We start from the raw sequence: 15,836 nt of genomic DNA on the forward strand, positions 1-15,836 counted from the left end.
TGAGCTGTATTCTAGTGGTTCCACAGAACTGGAAAAATGAATTAAAGATCTAAAGTGAGAAGTATGAGCACCCTAAGTAAGTAAAGTGCTTTATAGTATAACATACTGTCATTGTAAATTATTATTAGTAAAGTATCTTAAGTGTGGAAACTGAAGCTTTGAAAGCTTCCATGATTTACCCTTTGTCATAGAGCCATGGCGGAATCAGTATGCAGTGGAGTCTTCTGACTTTTCACTGATAATCCCTGATAAGTATGAGGTTTTAAGATAAAACCCCAAATACGAATAAATGGATGGCTAGCCAAGGTCTTGAATTTTCTCTTACCATCTGTAAAACAGGCCTCTGGCTCATCTGAATTTATAGGTTCAGCCTCTGCTTCTTCTCCTTCTCCTGGCAGAGGGTTATCAACTGTGCTGCACTCAGAGGAACTCGACCGGTTCAATCTCTAAAAAGAAATGCACCAGCCCACCAGGCAGTTAATTTAGAGGTTATTCAAATCTTATATTCAAGCCATACTTAATAATCAAATTCATGCAAAGTGTTATGAAAAAAAGATTAACAAGTATGATGGCCATAAAAACGTATAAACACATATTGAGGTCAAGTAAACTTACAATGCAGCTATGCTTAATCTTTCTATCTACACATCCCGTGAAAATTAAATTTTATTATTTTTAGTATGCTAGCAAGTAAGTATATGGACAGAATTAGCATAAGGTAATTGTTTGATAAACTATAGCATTTGTAAAGTATTGGCCAAATTTTTATTATGTTTTATGTTTAATATAATTTGTGTACACCGGTAATTATTATATTCAGACAACCGAGATCCTGATAGAAATAATACAAGTGCCAAATTGCCAATGCCTGAGAATTGAAAGATTGTATCTGACAGTTGGCAGAAAAAGTTTATTGATACTTAAAATTAGAAAAAAAAGAAATAAATTAGTGTCAAATGAAATCCAAACATATTTCCTCTATTAGCTCTTGGATTTAACAATATGTATCAGGATGATATAGATAGAAGGCTTTTCACCAAGACAAAAAAAGTCAAATATTATATTGTAATCAAAATGCCAAAGACCACACTAATTGTTTCATCCAACACAGACCACTTTAGTATAAAATTTCAGGATATAGTTGAAAAGATCATAAAGTATTATATATAATGTCAAAAGATAGTGGTTACCAAAGTGAGCACCACATGCAAAATCTGAAACAAGGATTCAATGAAATTAAACATGGTGGTTTCACACATGAGAGGAATGAATTCATTGTCATTATGATCATATAATTGATCATAAGACAAGTTCTTCCCACCCAGAAATTTATGATCAAACATGATGTTTACACACTTATACATACACAGAAATTTTAGAAAAAATACATACAGCAATTGTAGCAAAACTGTCAATTTTTCCTAATATTGCTTTATAAGGGGTAGAGCAGCACATCAATAGAAGAGTTCATTTTTCATTCTCATTTGCTGAATGACATGTGAATATTGAAAACTACTAGTTATTACAGCACATGCTTCTCTTATTAAGATTATAGCTTTACTTTAGAATAGTTCTATAAATACAAGTGCTAAAAGCCAGGAAATACTCATCTCCATTAAATTGGTTTTTTAATCAATTAATTTGCATTAATATTATAGGCCAAATCTAAAATATTAATTTTTAGAGATTAACTGGGAAGCTAAAAATGTGGGTACCACATTCTCAGTGTTATTATTATCACACATTATTCAACACCAGTAAAAAAGTCATTGATACAGCTTTATACATAAGGAATGATATAAGCAAAGTTCTTTTTATGAGAGCAAAGAATTACGATTACTATAATATTTATAATCCTATTGGCATAGGGGCATTATTTCCACCAGGTTGAAGAGTTTTATAATAATATCCGTTATGAACAATATCACTATGAAATTTCACTTAAAAAGCAGAATTAAATTGATTGAATTAATCTTAAATGACTTTAAAATAAAATTTTAAATAAAATGCATCTAATATGCAGAATGCCTACTCAGGCTAAATTAATGAAAACACCTTCAACCTTCGTATTTGGTTTTCTCATTAAGCATTAGCAAAAAAATATATGCCAAGTTAATTTATAAGCAAATAAAAATTAAGATGATTTTGTAAAGTGTATCATGTCATTTCTGAAACTTTTTTCATAGTATGGCAACTTTTTGACGTTTAAATTCAGAGTTTGGCTCAAATTGTATGTAATAAATGACAGTTATTCAAGATAATTCCTCATTGCAACACACATCAAAATATTTACTATGAACTACAGTTTGTATCATAAGCCAAATTGCTATGACTCTTTAGAAATTCAAGTTTAGAATATTTTTAGGAATTCAGTGTTTTCCCAGGAATGCATGAAGTATTCACAAAGTAGCTATTTTAATACTGTATATAATATTAAACGCGTATGTATATGCCCTAGTGATGTAGAGAGTTTAGATGTAATCTATTCAGTCTTTAAATTTAATATTTACTAAAGTCGAAGTGTCTTTAAACAGCGTCCAAAAGGATGCCTTTAAATAGAAAGGCTAACATCTAAAATGAAAACTTTCCCTTGAAGGGAAATGCATTTAATTCTCATGACAGGTATTGCTGTATCTAACTATTGAATCTTCTTATTTTCTTGTTAGTACACAGAGAAGATCATACCAATCATTTGAATCTCTTTACATTATTATTATTATTTTCAATTCTATAAACTCAATCATTTGTTTTTTTAGTTTCCTTTCTTGTAATTATGGAAATCGAAGAATTATTATAGTAAACTAAGAGCAGTAAAATAAATACTTCAGTGTAGAAAATTCCCCTTTTGATATTATAAATAGCCTATTCTGTAATTTTTGTGTGGATTTTGGTTTTAATAAAATATGAAATATACTTTTGTCTATAGATTTTTTGCTTGTCTTGTCAACAAATATAATTTTTTACCTTTGACATCCTATACATATAGGCTGTATAAACATAGGATCATAGATGTAGAGTCATTAGCATTAGGAATAGAAAATATACCATAGACAGCATTCCTGCCTTTTTATTGAATAATATGGCATCATTTATTGACACTTTCTAAAATTTTCTTTCTTTTCTTTAAATAAAATCTAATTCAAAAATTTTAAATGTACAATAATATATGGCAAAAAACAAAAGTCCTTTCCACTCTCTGATTCTATTCCCTACTATATATACAGTGTGTATGTGTGTGTGCTACATATATATCTTTCCATATTCAGTGTGCACCCATACAACATTGAAGTAGTTTGGAAATAATCTAATCTTGATTCAAACTTATATAGCTATCTAAGAGGCCCCTTTCAACACTTGAAAATATAATCAGATTAAGATACTGGAGTAGTAGGACCCCATGCTTGCCTTGTCCCTTGAATGCAGCTAGATAAATATCAAATGATTCTGAAGACCCAGTAAATCAATCTGAAGACTGAGAAAACAAACTGCACAAGTAAAGGGAGAGAAAAGACCACATGGTAGAAGGTAGGAAGTATGGAGCTGTGATTTGGGGGAGAAAGGATTGTGGGCTGTGGAGGAGAAGGAGTCCTGATCATGGAGAGAGGAAGGAAGACACAGAGAGAGACAGAGAAAGAGAGAGTGAGAGAAATGTACAGGGGATTGCACAACAAAAGCACTTCCTCAAAACCACTGACTGAGAAAATGAGAGGAGCTGATTATCATGAGTTTATAACCAGTGGAGCTCAAAAATTGGAGTTTAGAAGTCCATACCATGTGGATGGTGAATGCGCTTGGTGGATGCAGTGGTGCTCCTGTGGAGAAGGAGGGCAGAAGCCCAGGAGCAGATGGCACGATCTGAGAACCCCTGGAATATACTGGGAGAGATAGTTTCCCCTTCTTGGAGTGCATCTGGGAGAGGAGGATAACCTCTCAGGGGAAAAACAGCTGGTGGGTGCCATTGTGCTGCCCTGTTCCTTAGCATAGGAAAAGAGACACCTGCTGAGGGCAGCTAACCTGGACACTGGCTTTTTGCTATGCTTTACTCTAAACTCCAGGCTCCTGCATGTTGGTGCAAATGCCATTCTGGGACAAACTGGCACCAACCCCAGTGCCATGAGACCCTGGCCCAGAGGACCACAGCAGGTCTGTGGCACACCAGGTCCCTAAAACTTAGATTTTGAAACCCAGCCAACATGCCTGAGATAAAACACAGGTGCACTACACTGCTGGGAGGGCAGAATGGCCCAGACACAGGGTGAGGGCAGAGATCTGAGGAATGCCTGGGACACATGAGGTGAGATTGTTTGCTCTTCTGTGAGGGCTTCACAGACAGTGGCAGACACAAACTCTCCTCTCCAGGGATGAGGGAGAGGGTTGTTGCCATTTTTCTCCCCCACCCATCAGAACAGACTGACTTCAGTGAGCAGAACAGCTCCAACAGTGGAGACCTGAGCTGCTTACACCAAGCCCCACCCCTCTGAGCTCTGCAGGTGCTTCTTTACTAGGGCAAGTGTACCTGAGAACCAGAGCAGTTGGCTCTTCCCCCAGAGGACCAGCACAAACTCCTGCACACACCAAGTCTACTGACCACAGAGTGTGCAAAGCTTCAGCTCTAGGACACATAGGATCTAGCCTCTTAACAAGCAGACCAGAGCACACCTAGTTAAAACTCACCACACTCTGGACAAGGTGAAAACACTCCCCACGGCAGGCAAGAAGAAACTCTGCAGAGGACTGACCTGAGGGGAAAAGCAGTCAAAACAGTAGCAGAGTACACACAGCATAAACCAGAAACACCTCCTGAAATGCCAGGCCCTGGACAGTATATGATCTCTTCTTCATAAAGCCATTACTCTCTGGAGCAGGAAACATAGCAAGCTTTCATAACACACGGAAGGCAGAGACCTAGACAAAATGCTAAGATGGAAGAGTTCATCCATCCCAAAAGAAAGAACAAGAAAGGGTCATGGTCAGGAATCTCTTTGAAACAGATATAAGTAATATGCTTGATCTAGAATTTGGAACAATCATAAGGATATTAGCTGGGCTTAAGAAAAGCATAGAAGACACTATAGAAGAGCATAGAAGACAATAGGCCGTCCCCTATTGTAGAGCTAAAAGACTTAAAAACCAGGGGCGCCTGGGTGGCGCAGTCGGTTAAGCGTCCGACTTCAGCCAGGTCACGATCTCGCGGTCCGTGAGTTCGAGCCCCACATCAGGCTCTGGGCTGATGGCTCAGAGCCTGGAGCCTGTTTCCGATTCTGTGTCTCCCTCTCTCTCTGCTCCTCCCCCGTTCATGCTCTGTCTCTCTCTGTCCCAAAAATAAATAAACGTTGAAAAAAAAAAAAAGAAAAAAGAAAAAAAAATTAAAAAAAAAAAAAAAACTTAAAAACCAGTCAGGTTGAAATAAAAAAAATACTATAACCGAGATGAGAAACTGACTGATTGTAATGACCACAAGGATGAAAGAATCATAGGAATGAATAAGTAACATAGAAGATAAAACTATGGAAATTAATGAAGCTGAAAAGAAGAGGGAAAGAAAAATACAGGATCATGAATAAGACTTAGGGAATTCAGTGACTCCTTAGGTGTATTTGAGCAGATTATAGCTGAAAACTTCCATAATCTGGGGAAGGAAACAGATGTACAAATCCAGGAGGCACAGAGAACTTCCATCAAAATCAACCAAAGCACGCCAACACCAAGACATATTAAAGTAAAATTTGCAAAACACAGAGTTAAGGAAAAAATCCTAAAAGCAGCAAGGAAAATGAAATCTGTAACTTACAAGGGAAGACAAATAAGGTTAGCAGCAGACCTATTCCCAGAAACTTGGCAGGCCAGAGGGAGTGGCATGACATATTCAATGTGCTGAAGAGGAAAAATATATAGTTAAGAATATTATATCCAGCAGGCTGTCATTCAGAAAAGGAGAGATAGAGTTTCCCAGACAAACAAATATTAAAGGAGTTCACAACCACTAAACCAGCTCTGTAAGAAATATTAAAGAGGACTCTTTAAGGGAGAAATAAAGAGCAATGTGACAAAGACTAGAAAGGAACAGAGAATGGGGTGCCTGGGAGGCTCAGATGGTTAAGCGCCCAACTTTGGCTCAGGTCATGATCTCATGGTTCATGAGTTCAAGGCCCACATTGGGTCCTGTGCTGACAGCTCAGAGCCTGGAGCCTGCTCCAGATTCTCTGTCTCACTCTCTCTCCACCCCTCCCCTTCTTGCTCTCTGTCTCTATCTCTTGAAAATAAATAAACATTAAAAAATTTTACAAAAAAGAAAGGAACAGAGAAGATCTCTAGATTGTTTCTAAGATTGGACTAAATGCTCCAGTAAAAAGACACAGAGTAACAGAATGGATTAAAAAAAAAAAAAAAAAAACAACAAAAACAAAAAACAAGACCCATCTATCTGCTGCCTACAAAAGACTCATTTTAGACCTAAAGACAATTGCAGATTGAAAGTGAGGGGATGGAGAACCATCTATTAGGCTAATGGATGTAAAAAAAAAAAAAAAAAGCTGGAATAGCCAGACTTATGTCCGACAAACTAGATTCAAACTAGATTTTAAACCAAAGACTGTAACAAGAGATGAAGAAGGGTACTATATAATAATAACGGGGGTCTATCCAACAAAAAGATCTAACAACTGTAAATATTTATGTCCACAACCTGAAAGCACCCAAATATATAAAACAACTAATAACAAACAAAGAAACCCATTGATTATAATACAATAATAGTAGTGGACTTGAACACCCCACTTACAACAATGGAAAAATCATCTAAGCAGAAAAACAGCAAGGAAACAATTGCTTTGAATGATCACTGAACCAGATGGACTTAACAGATATATTCAGAACATTTCATCCCAAAGCAGCAGAATACACATTGTTTTCAAGTGCACATGGGACATTCTCCAGAACAGAACCACATAGTGGGTCACAAATCAGACCTCAACAAATACAAAAAAATTAAGATCATACCTTGCATATTTTCTGACCAGAACACTATGAAACTTAAAGTCAACTACAAGAAAAAATTTGGAAAGACCACAAATACATGGAAGTTAAAGAACATCCTACTAAAGAATGAGTTAACCAAGAAATTAAAGAAGAAATAAAAGAATACATGGAAGTAAATGAAAATAAAAACATGATGGTCCAAAATCTTTGGGATACAGCAAAAAAAAAAAAAAAAAAAAAAAAAAAAAAAAAAGAAAAACAACAATATAGCCTTACCAAAAGAAGAAAAATGTCAAAAACACAACCTAACCTTACACCTAAAGGAGCTAGAAAAGAAACAGCAAAGAAGCCTAAAGCCAACTTAAGAAGAGAAATAATAAAGATTAGAGCAGAAATAAATGATATAGGAAAAAAACCCAGTAGATCAGATCAATGAAACTAGGATTAGTTCTATGAAAGAATAAATTGATGGACCCCTAGCCAGACTTATCAAAAAGAAAAGAGAAATGACCCAAATAAATAAAATCACAAATGAAACAGATCGCAACCAACACCACAGAAATACAAACAATTATAAGAGAATATTATGAAAAATTATATGCCAACAAACTGGACAACCTAGGAGAAATGGACAAATTCCTAAAAACATACAAACTACCAGAACTGAAACAAGAAGAAATAGAAAATTTGAACAGACCCATAACCAGCAAAGAAATTGAATCAGTAATCAAAAATCTCCCAAAAAACAAAAGTCCAGGGCCAGATGAAATCCCAGGGGAATTCTACCAAACATTTAATGAATAATTAATATCTATTATTTTTTTAAGTTTATTTATTTATTTTGAAAGAGAGAGAGAAAGAACGTGAGAGGGGCAGAGACAGATGGAGAGAGAGAGAATCCAATGTGGGGTTCGATCTCACAAACCATGAAATCATGACCTGAGCTGAAACCAAGAGTTGGTTGCTTAACTGACTGAGCCACCCATTCTTCTCAAACTGTTCCAAAAAATAGAAATGGAACGAAAATTTCCAAACTCTTTCTATGAGGTCAGCATTACCTCGATGCTAAAGCTAGAAAAAGACCCACTAAAAAGGAGAATAGTAGGTCAATATCCCCGAATAACATTGATATAACTCTCAACAAGACACTAGCAAATTGAATCCAACAAGTAAATTAAAAGAATTATTTGCCCACAATCAAGTGGGATTTATTGCTGGGCTGCAGGGCTGGTTCAATATTTGCCAATCAATCAACGTGATATAACACATTAATAAAAGAAAGGATAAGAACCATATGATACTTTCAAAAGATGTAGAAAAAGCACTTGACAAAATACAGCATCCTTTCTTGATAAAAAAAACCCTCAACAAAGTGGGGATAAAGGGAACATGCCTCAACATCATAAAGGTCATATACAAAAGACCCACAGTGGGGTCCTCAATGGAGAAAAACTGAGAGCCTTTCCTCTATGGTCAGGAACAAGACAGGGGTTTCCACTCTCACCATTATTATTTGACATAGTACTGGAAGTCCTAGCCTCAGCAATCAGACAACAAAAAGAAATAAAAGGCATCCAAACGGTTAAGGAAGAAGTCAAACTTTCACTATTCGCAGATGATATGACATGATGTAAAATATCTGAAACGCTCAACCAAAAAATTGCTAGAACTGATACCTGTATTCAGTAAAGTCACAGGATACAAAATCAACATACAGAAATTTGTTGCATTTCTATACACCAATAATAAAGCAGTAGAAAAAGAAATCAATCCCATTTTCAATTGCATCAAACCCCATAAGATACCTAGGAATAAACCTAACCAAAGAAGTAAAAGAATTATACTCTGAAAACTATAGAACACTGATGAAAGAAATTGAAGATGACACAAAGAATTGGAAAAACATTCCATGTTCATGGATTAGAAGAAGAAATATTGTTAAAACGTCTATACTACCCAAAGAAATCTACACATTTAATGCAACCCTTATCAAAATACCACCAGCAATTTTTCACAGAGCTAGAATAAACAATCCTAAAATTTGTATGGAATCACAAAAGACCCCAAATAGCCAAAGCAATATTGAAAAAGAAAAGCAAAGCTGGAGGCATCACAATTCCAGATTTTAAGCTACAAAGTTGTAATCATCAAGACTGTATGGTACTGGCACAAACAGAGACACACACATCAATAGTACAGAATAGAAAGCCCAGAAATGGACCCACAACTATACGGGCAACTAATTTTTGGTGAAGCAGAAAAGAATATCCTAGGAAAAAGACAGTCTCTTCAACAAATGGTGTTGAGAAAATTGGAGAGCAACATTCTGTCCACTGGATCACTTTGTTACACTCTACACGAAAATAAATTCAAAATGGATGAAAGACTTAAATGTGAGACAAGAAACCATCAAAATCCTAGAGGAAAACACAGGCAGCAACCTCTCTGACGTCGGCCATAGCAACTTCTTGTCAGACACATTTCCAGAGGCCAGGGAAACAAAAGCAAAAATGAATTCTTGAGACTTCATCAAGATAAAAATCTTCTGTACAGTGAAGGAAACAATCAACAAAACTAAAAGGCAGACTATGGAATGGGAGAAGATATTTGCAAATTACATGTCTGATAAAAGGTTTGTATCCAAAATCTATAAAGCGTTTATCAAACTCAGCACCCCCCTCCAAAATAATCCAGTGACAAACGGAAGACATGAATAGACATTTTTCCAAAGAAGACATCTAGATGACTATCAGACACATGAAAAGATGCTCAACATCACTCAACATCAGGGAGATACAAATCAAAACCATGATAAATTACTGCATCACACCTGTCAGAATGGTTAAAACTAACAACTCAGAAAACAACAGATGTAGGTGAGGATTGGGGAAAGGGGAACCCTCTTACACTGTTGGTGGGAATGTAAACTGGTGCAGACACTCTAGAAAACAGTATGGAGATTCCTAAAAAAGTTAAAAATAGAACTACCTTATGACCCAGCAATTGCACTATTAGGTATTTACTCAAAGGATAAAAAAATACTGATTCAAAGGGGCACATGCACCCCAATATTTATAGCAGCATTATCAACAAAGCCAAATAATGGAAAGAGACCAAATGTTCATCAACTGATGAATGGATAAAGAGGATGTGGTACATATATACAATGGAATACTACTCAGCCATAAAAAGTATGAAATCTTGCCATTTGCAATGACATGGATGGAGCTAGAATGTATTATGCTAAGTGTAATAAATCAGTTCAAGAAGGACAAATACTATATGATTTCACTCATATGTGGAATTTAAGAAACAAAACAGATGAACATAGGGTAAGAAAAAAAGAGAAGGAGGCAAATATAAGAAACTTAAGTATAGAGAACAAACTGAGAGTTGCTGGGTGGGAAAGTGAGTGGGGGGATGGGTTAAATGGGTGATGGGCATTAAGGATGGCACTTGTTGTGATGAGCACTGGGTGTTATATATCAGTGATGAATCACTAAATTCTACTCCCGAAACCAGCATTACGCTATATGTTAACTAAGTACAATTTAAATAAAAACTTGAAACATTAAAAAAAATGATCAAATTAAGTACTTTTTTATTCGTCATGGTTCTTTTGATTGCCTAGAAGGTGTTTTTTCTACAATACTTAATGTGAATAGAGACTGTTAAATATAGGTGTTATATGAGAAACTGCCCTAAGCTGGTAACTTACAATGTTATTACTGACATATCCTGAAATAGGCATTCACATCATAAGGCTATTTTATGCTAGTTGGCCTTTTCTTATTTTGAGAGGTATGAAGTAGGATTATCTAATAATTTGATGATCTGCCACTCAAAAAAAGCCAAAAAAGAAAAAAAAATTCAAACCTATTCTACCTATTGTAGAAAATACAGAATCCAACAAAAACCTTATGCAAAGAGGATGGTTGGTGTTGAAAACATTCCAAAGATTATACATTTAAAATACATACTGTAAGTCTGATTGCTATATACAACAAAAGATATTCTTTGAGGAGCAGAGCTTAGACTAGTTATTCCACCGGAGAAGTGAAACAAAGAAACACAGAAGAGAGCAAGAAGTTGAGAGAAGCAAACCAAAGAGAAGAGATGGGCATATATGGGCAGAAAAATTAAGGGAGACATTCATGATAAACTAAGCTCTACTGTATGTCATTAAGCTTAAGAAATATTTTTTATTATATTCAAATAACATCACCCATATTTTAATTTTAGAGTCTAATTTTACAATTGATATTCATAATGAGGGCCCTGAATCATTAAAGGAGTAAAATGGTCAAGTTCAGAAAAAAAGATCGAAGGAACTTTAAAGAAGAAATCTACAGATTCTACTGTGCTTTGTGGGAGTAGGGGTCCAGTGTTTTCCAAGCTCCCATTCTATCATGGGATAACAATTTAAAATATTCTTTTCTGGTCTAGAACCAAAATATGCTTTCCTGTTCCTTGCAGTTGTTAGGGCCCTTTATGCCCTCTGGAGAAATGCAAATATTATCTTCCTACAGCCTTTTCAAAATGAGACTACCATTTGTGTTTTTCATCTTAAGAGTACTGATATTTAGTTTCTTTACATGACTTAGCATTCTAGGTGCCTCAAGTCCCTCCAGTCCTTTTCTCATCTCTAAAATCCCGATCCCTCTCAAGATTCTTTTTAAATGATAATGCCAGTTAAAAAGTACTGAAGATATCCTTCATCAATGGAAATGACAATAGTATTTTCCTTTCTGTTATCTAGATTTACTACCATTTAAGTAGCAATTTTTAGTTTAATTACTAGTTACAGTAAACTCTTGACTCAAGGCAACTAAAACCCCAGCACTTTTTCAGAGAAAGGGTAAGAAATGGAAGTTTTCCTTTTCTAGTGTTCTTGATGACTACTAGAGAAAGTCTGTAGGCTTTTAGAGAACAGCTGCTTGCTCAGCAGGAAACCCACTTAACAGTTCCATCACAGGGTCAACGTGGTGTATAGTATTAGATGATGGAGAAATAATGAGGTCAAATCTCAGGCACATCCATGGAAATTCAAAATTAAGCAAATGATTTCACTGAGAATTCTTACTTTTTCCATAATCTTCTATCTAGAGCACTTCCTATTTAAAAACATGACAACTTATATGCCTAAAAGATAAGATCTTGCATATGAAAACAAACAAACAAACAAATTTTGGCCACATAAAAGATTGGACTGATTAGAAGGTGTCTCAGCCAGATCGTACAGGGTCATCTTGGATCTTTAAAAGGCAAGTGACATTCACCAATATGGACGTGCCATGCAATCAACCAATGGTATTCTGTGCACTAACACAGAACTCCTATCTGCAGAGAATAGATATTTAAGTAGCTGGAATACAGTGGGTCAAGTGAGAAGGAAAACTTAAAAACTTGAGAAACAAATATTTAAATATTTCTGCTACTGAGGCCTACTAGAAGTGGATAAATAAGGATTGGAACACAGGCAAACATTCTGGCAAAATGTGAGGTAAAAACGTAAACTCTAAGACTCAAGCTCATTATTCACTTACAATTAAAAAAAGAATAACAAACAAACAAAAAAACTACCAGTACATTTATGCTAGCCCCTTAAAACTACTCATAATGAGGAAGGAGAAGGAAAGACAAATTCCAGTGGATGGAACAGTTTTTTGAATACATGGATCTCTAATATTGAAAATACCATGTAAAATAAAAATTGGTACAGAAAAAGCATATTTTTCCTAATGTTTATGTAGGCAGCTTCTGCCAAAGAAAAGTATTATATTTTGAGTCATTCTTCACAAATGAAATATCCAGAGTTTTTTTGGCTTCAGGACAATGACCATTCATCAATATGAACCTCATGTTTTCTAACAGTTTGGTAAAAAAAAAAAGTAATAATAATTGAAGAATTAAACACACACACACACACGCACACACACACACACACACATTTCTGGAAACCATTTTCCGAAAAAGTATGTGTTTTACCTATACATACTATTGTATACGTATGCATCTTTATTTATGTTCTAGGCAGGGGGGAGATTTTCTACATTCTGAAATAAAATTGTTTTACAAGAGAATATTGCCTCTGCATCACCACCCATCTGAAATAGAAAAAAAAAAATACGTCTTTTACTTAGGAGTACCTTTAAAGCTAACTTCAAGTAAAATGGAACAATATTTGTTTGCTCTTTTAATTAGAAACTGCTAACATCATTATCCCTAGAGTGTATCATTTTCATGATGAAGTTTTGCTTTCAACATTGCACAATGGAAAACAATAATAAAAACATCCCATCAATGACAGAGCAATTCAAAATATATACTAGATTATAAAAGAAAAAAGGCAAGATTCTTATTAATATGGATTTTTTTTCAGAAAACTATTTTCTAGAGTTCATTCAACAAGCTATACTAAAATAAGACAAAATAGATCTGAGTGGCATTTTTTCTTTTATATTTGTTAGAAATATTATATAATGAAGTCCATATTAATCTGCTTCCAATATTATGAAAAGTGTTATATGTCTTATTGAAAGATTTAGTGTTCACTTACTATGTTCCATTTAAACCTCTTACCTTCCTGAGGCTATGCTGCCTGTTTCCTTATGAGATATATACATTATAAGAAACATTCTCATCAGCGTATAATATTGCTTTTGGAATCAAATTAAGCATTTCAAGCACCTATAATTCATTCATTCATAGGCTTGGCCTATTAAATTTTAATTGATGCATTTTATATACAAGCAAATAAAAATTAAATTAGTTACTGAATTGATCAAAGAAATAAAGCCCTAGTTATCACTGTGCTTAAAGTCATTTCAAAATATATTCAAAATTATCCTAGAAGCTGGGTGCTGTGGCTCTGTCCTCAGCTTTCTAGGTGTGTACTTAGAAAACAGCTTATTTGTATGCATTTCAATTTCTGTAAATACAGGGCTAGTACTAGACTGTTTCTTTTCTGTTCTGAGATTTTATTTTTATGCTTGAAATATTTTCCCACAAAAATGGCTTATTAACAGAGTTTTGATTTACTAAATTTAAATGTGACTATTTTTTCCAGTGTAATTTTAAGGTGCACAATGTAATGATTTGATACATGTATATGTTGTGTATAAATATATCTCTATATATTTACCACATCCTTTATGCACATAATTACCATTTTGTTGCTGCCGTTGTTATGATGAGAACATACTCTCAAAGTTCTACTCTCATTGCAATAAAATGTGACAATTTAATGTGACATAGATCAGATTAGATTAGGAAGGGAAGTTGCTAGAAGTTTTCAAATTAAATGTTGCTCCAGTGGTTTGTGTTACATTCTATATATTACCTTTATAAGCCATCCAATAAAAATCTATAGATCATTCACTTGAATCACCTGAGGACATGAGAGAGATATATATCAAGGAAGTCATCAAGAGAATCACAAAAAATGATGGAATTGCCCCCGTGACATGCTATGATGTCAATTCATCTACAGAACAATTGTGTATGTTTCTACTTTCTTGCAATGGGTTAGGCAGAAACATTTAGTACTGAACAGCATGCATGACACTGAAAAAAATATCATATATGTATGATTTTTTTTAGATAACCTGTGTAAAAGTGGTCACATATGTCTTTGCCTGGTTAAAAGCACAGAGCTGCATTCTTGATTGATCCAGTTTGTTTTTACCCCTGTGAGAAGTAAGAAGGTTAAGTACTGAAGTTTAGAAATGCAGAAGGATGAAATAGTTTAGTCAACTGATTTAAAATGCTTAAAGTCACATACCTGTAAGTAAAAATTAGTTGTATGTTAGAAAATACATGCTATAAGCTCAATGCAAAGCAGTATATTTGAAATACAGCAATAAGACTGAATATTATTCAACACAGACTTAAAAACAATCAACTGGATAGTTATAAAGTTCTGTTATTTAGGAGATGAATTTAAATACTGTAATATGCTAAGGCAATCTTTTGGTCTGTTTGCTCTGTATAACAAGCATTTAAAAGTAAGTGATTCTCAATATTGGAGTGGGTGAGAGTAGGAGTGAGGAGTTTTTAAAAAGCATATTCTAAAATTAGCATTTCTTGATTTACTTGTAATTATCATATTAATTCAATTTTGACATTTCAAACAGCATTGAAGGAAAAAAATGTTTCCAAATTTATCAAAGTATAAAGAATAAGAAACACTGATTTAAATGTCAGACCAAAGTGTCATTGTTTTTAGACACAAACATATCCAATAAAGATGAAAGATTTTTCAAATAGTTTGAAACAAATCTGCAAAAAAGAAACGGGTAAGTAAAATTCTACGAGTCTTTTGTTTTGTGTTTTTAAGAATCTATGCAAAGGGGTGAGTGGGTGGCTCACTTAGCAAACCTACTGACTCTTGGTTTTGGCTCAGGTCATGATCTCGTGGTTTGTGGAATCAAACCCCACCTAGGGCTCTATGCTGCAGGGAGCCTGCTTGGGATTCTCCCTCTCTCTCTCTCTCTCTGCCCCTCTCCCATTTGCACTCTCTCTCAAAATAAATAAAGTTTAAAAAAAGAATCTATGCATAAAAATAGGATCAAATACCAGCTTAATTGCATAATTAAGGTATAATAGTATAATTATAATTATACATGTATAATTGTGACTAATCCCTAAATCTTGTCAAGTCAAATGCAGTTCTGGGAGAGGTTATTTTATTTTCTGAAATGCAATAACAAGAAAATTTCTAAACTGCCTTTTTGGTGAAGGTAATACTGTTTGAAGAAAAAACTGTAAAATCTAAAGAGAGACCAAATAACAACATAATTAAAACCAACATGTGGTAAAAGGACATAAAATATTTAACCTTGATGACTACAAATATT

General features: G+C 34.6%; 1 protein-coding gene and 1 long non-coding RNA gene across 8 annotated transcripts in view; one reads left to right on the top strand and one right to left on the bottom strand.

Annotated features, from left to right (window-relative positions):
* LOC121030648 (uncharacterized) overlaps window positions 1-15,836 on the top strand; it is a 124,407-nt gene that overhangs the window by 89,346 nt on the left and 19,225 nt on the right. The window lies entirely within an intron of this gene.
* The window catches only part of SCN9A (sodium voltage-gated channel alpha subunit 9), a 172,446-nt gene that overhangs the window by 39,283 nt on the left and 117,327 nt on the right, over window positions 1-15,836 (bottom strand). For both annotated transcript variants that reach the window (XM_040475270.1, XM_040475269.1), the window contains exon 18: window positions 326-446. In XM_040475270.1, coding sequence (XP_040331204.1) covers window positions 326-446 — 121 coding nt within the window. The remainder of the gene's footprint in view (window positions 1-325; window positions 447-15,836) is intronic.

Source organism: Herpailurus yagouaroundi, unplaced genomic scaffold (assembly GCF_014898765.1).
Source record: "Herpailurus yagouaroundi ecotype Mexico unplaced genomic scaffold, PumYag 140, whole genome shotgun sequence".
In the NCBI taxonomy this organism is placed as follows: domain Eukaryota; kingdom Metazoa; phylum Chordata; class Mammalia; order Carnivora; family Felidae; genus Herpailurus; species Herpailurus yagouaroundi.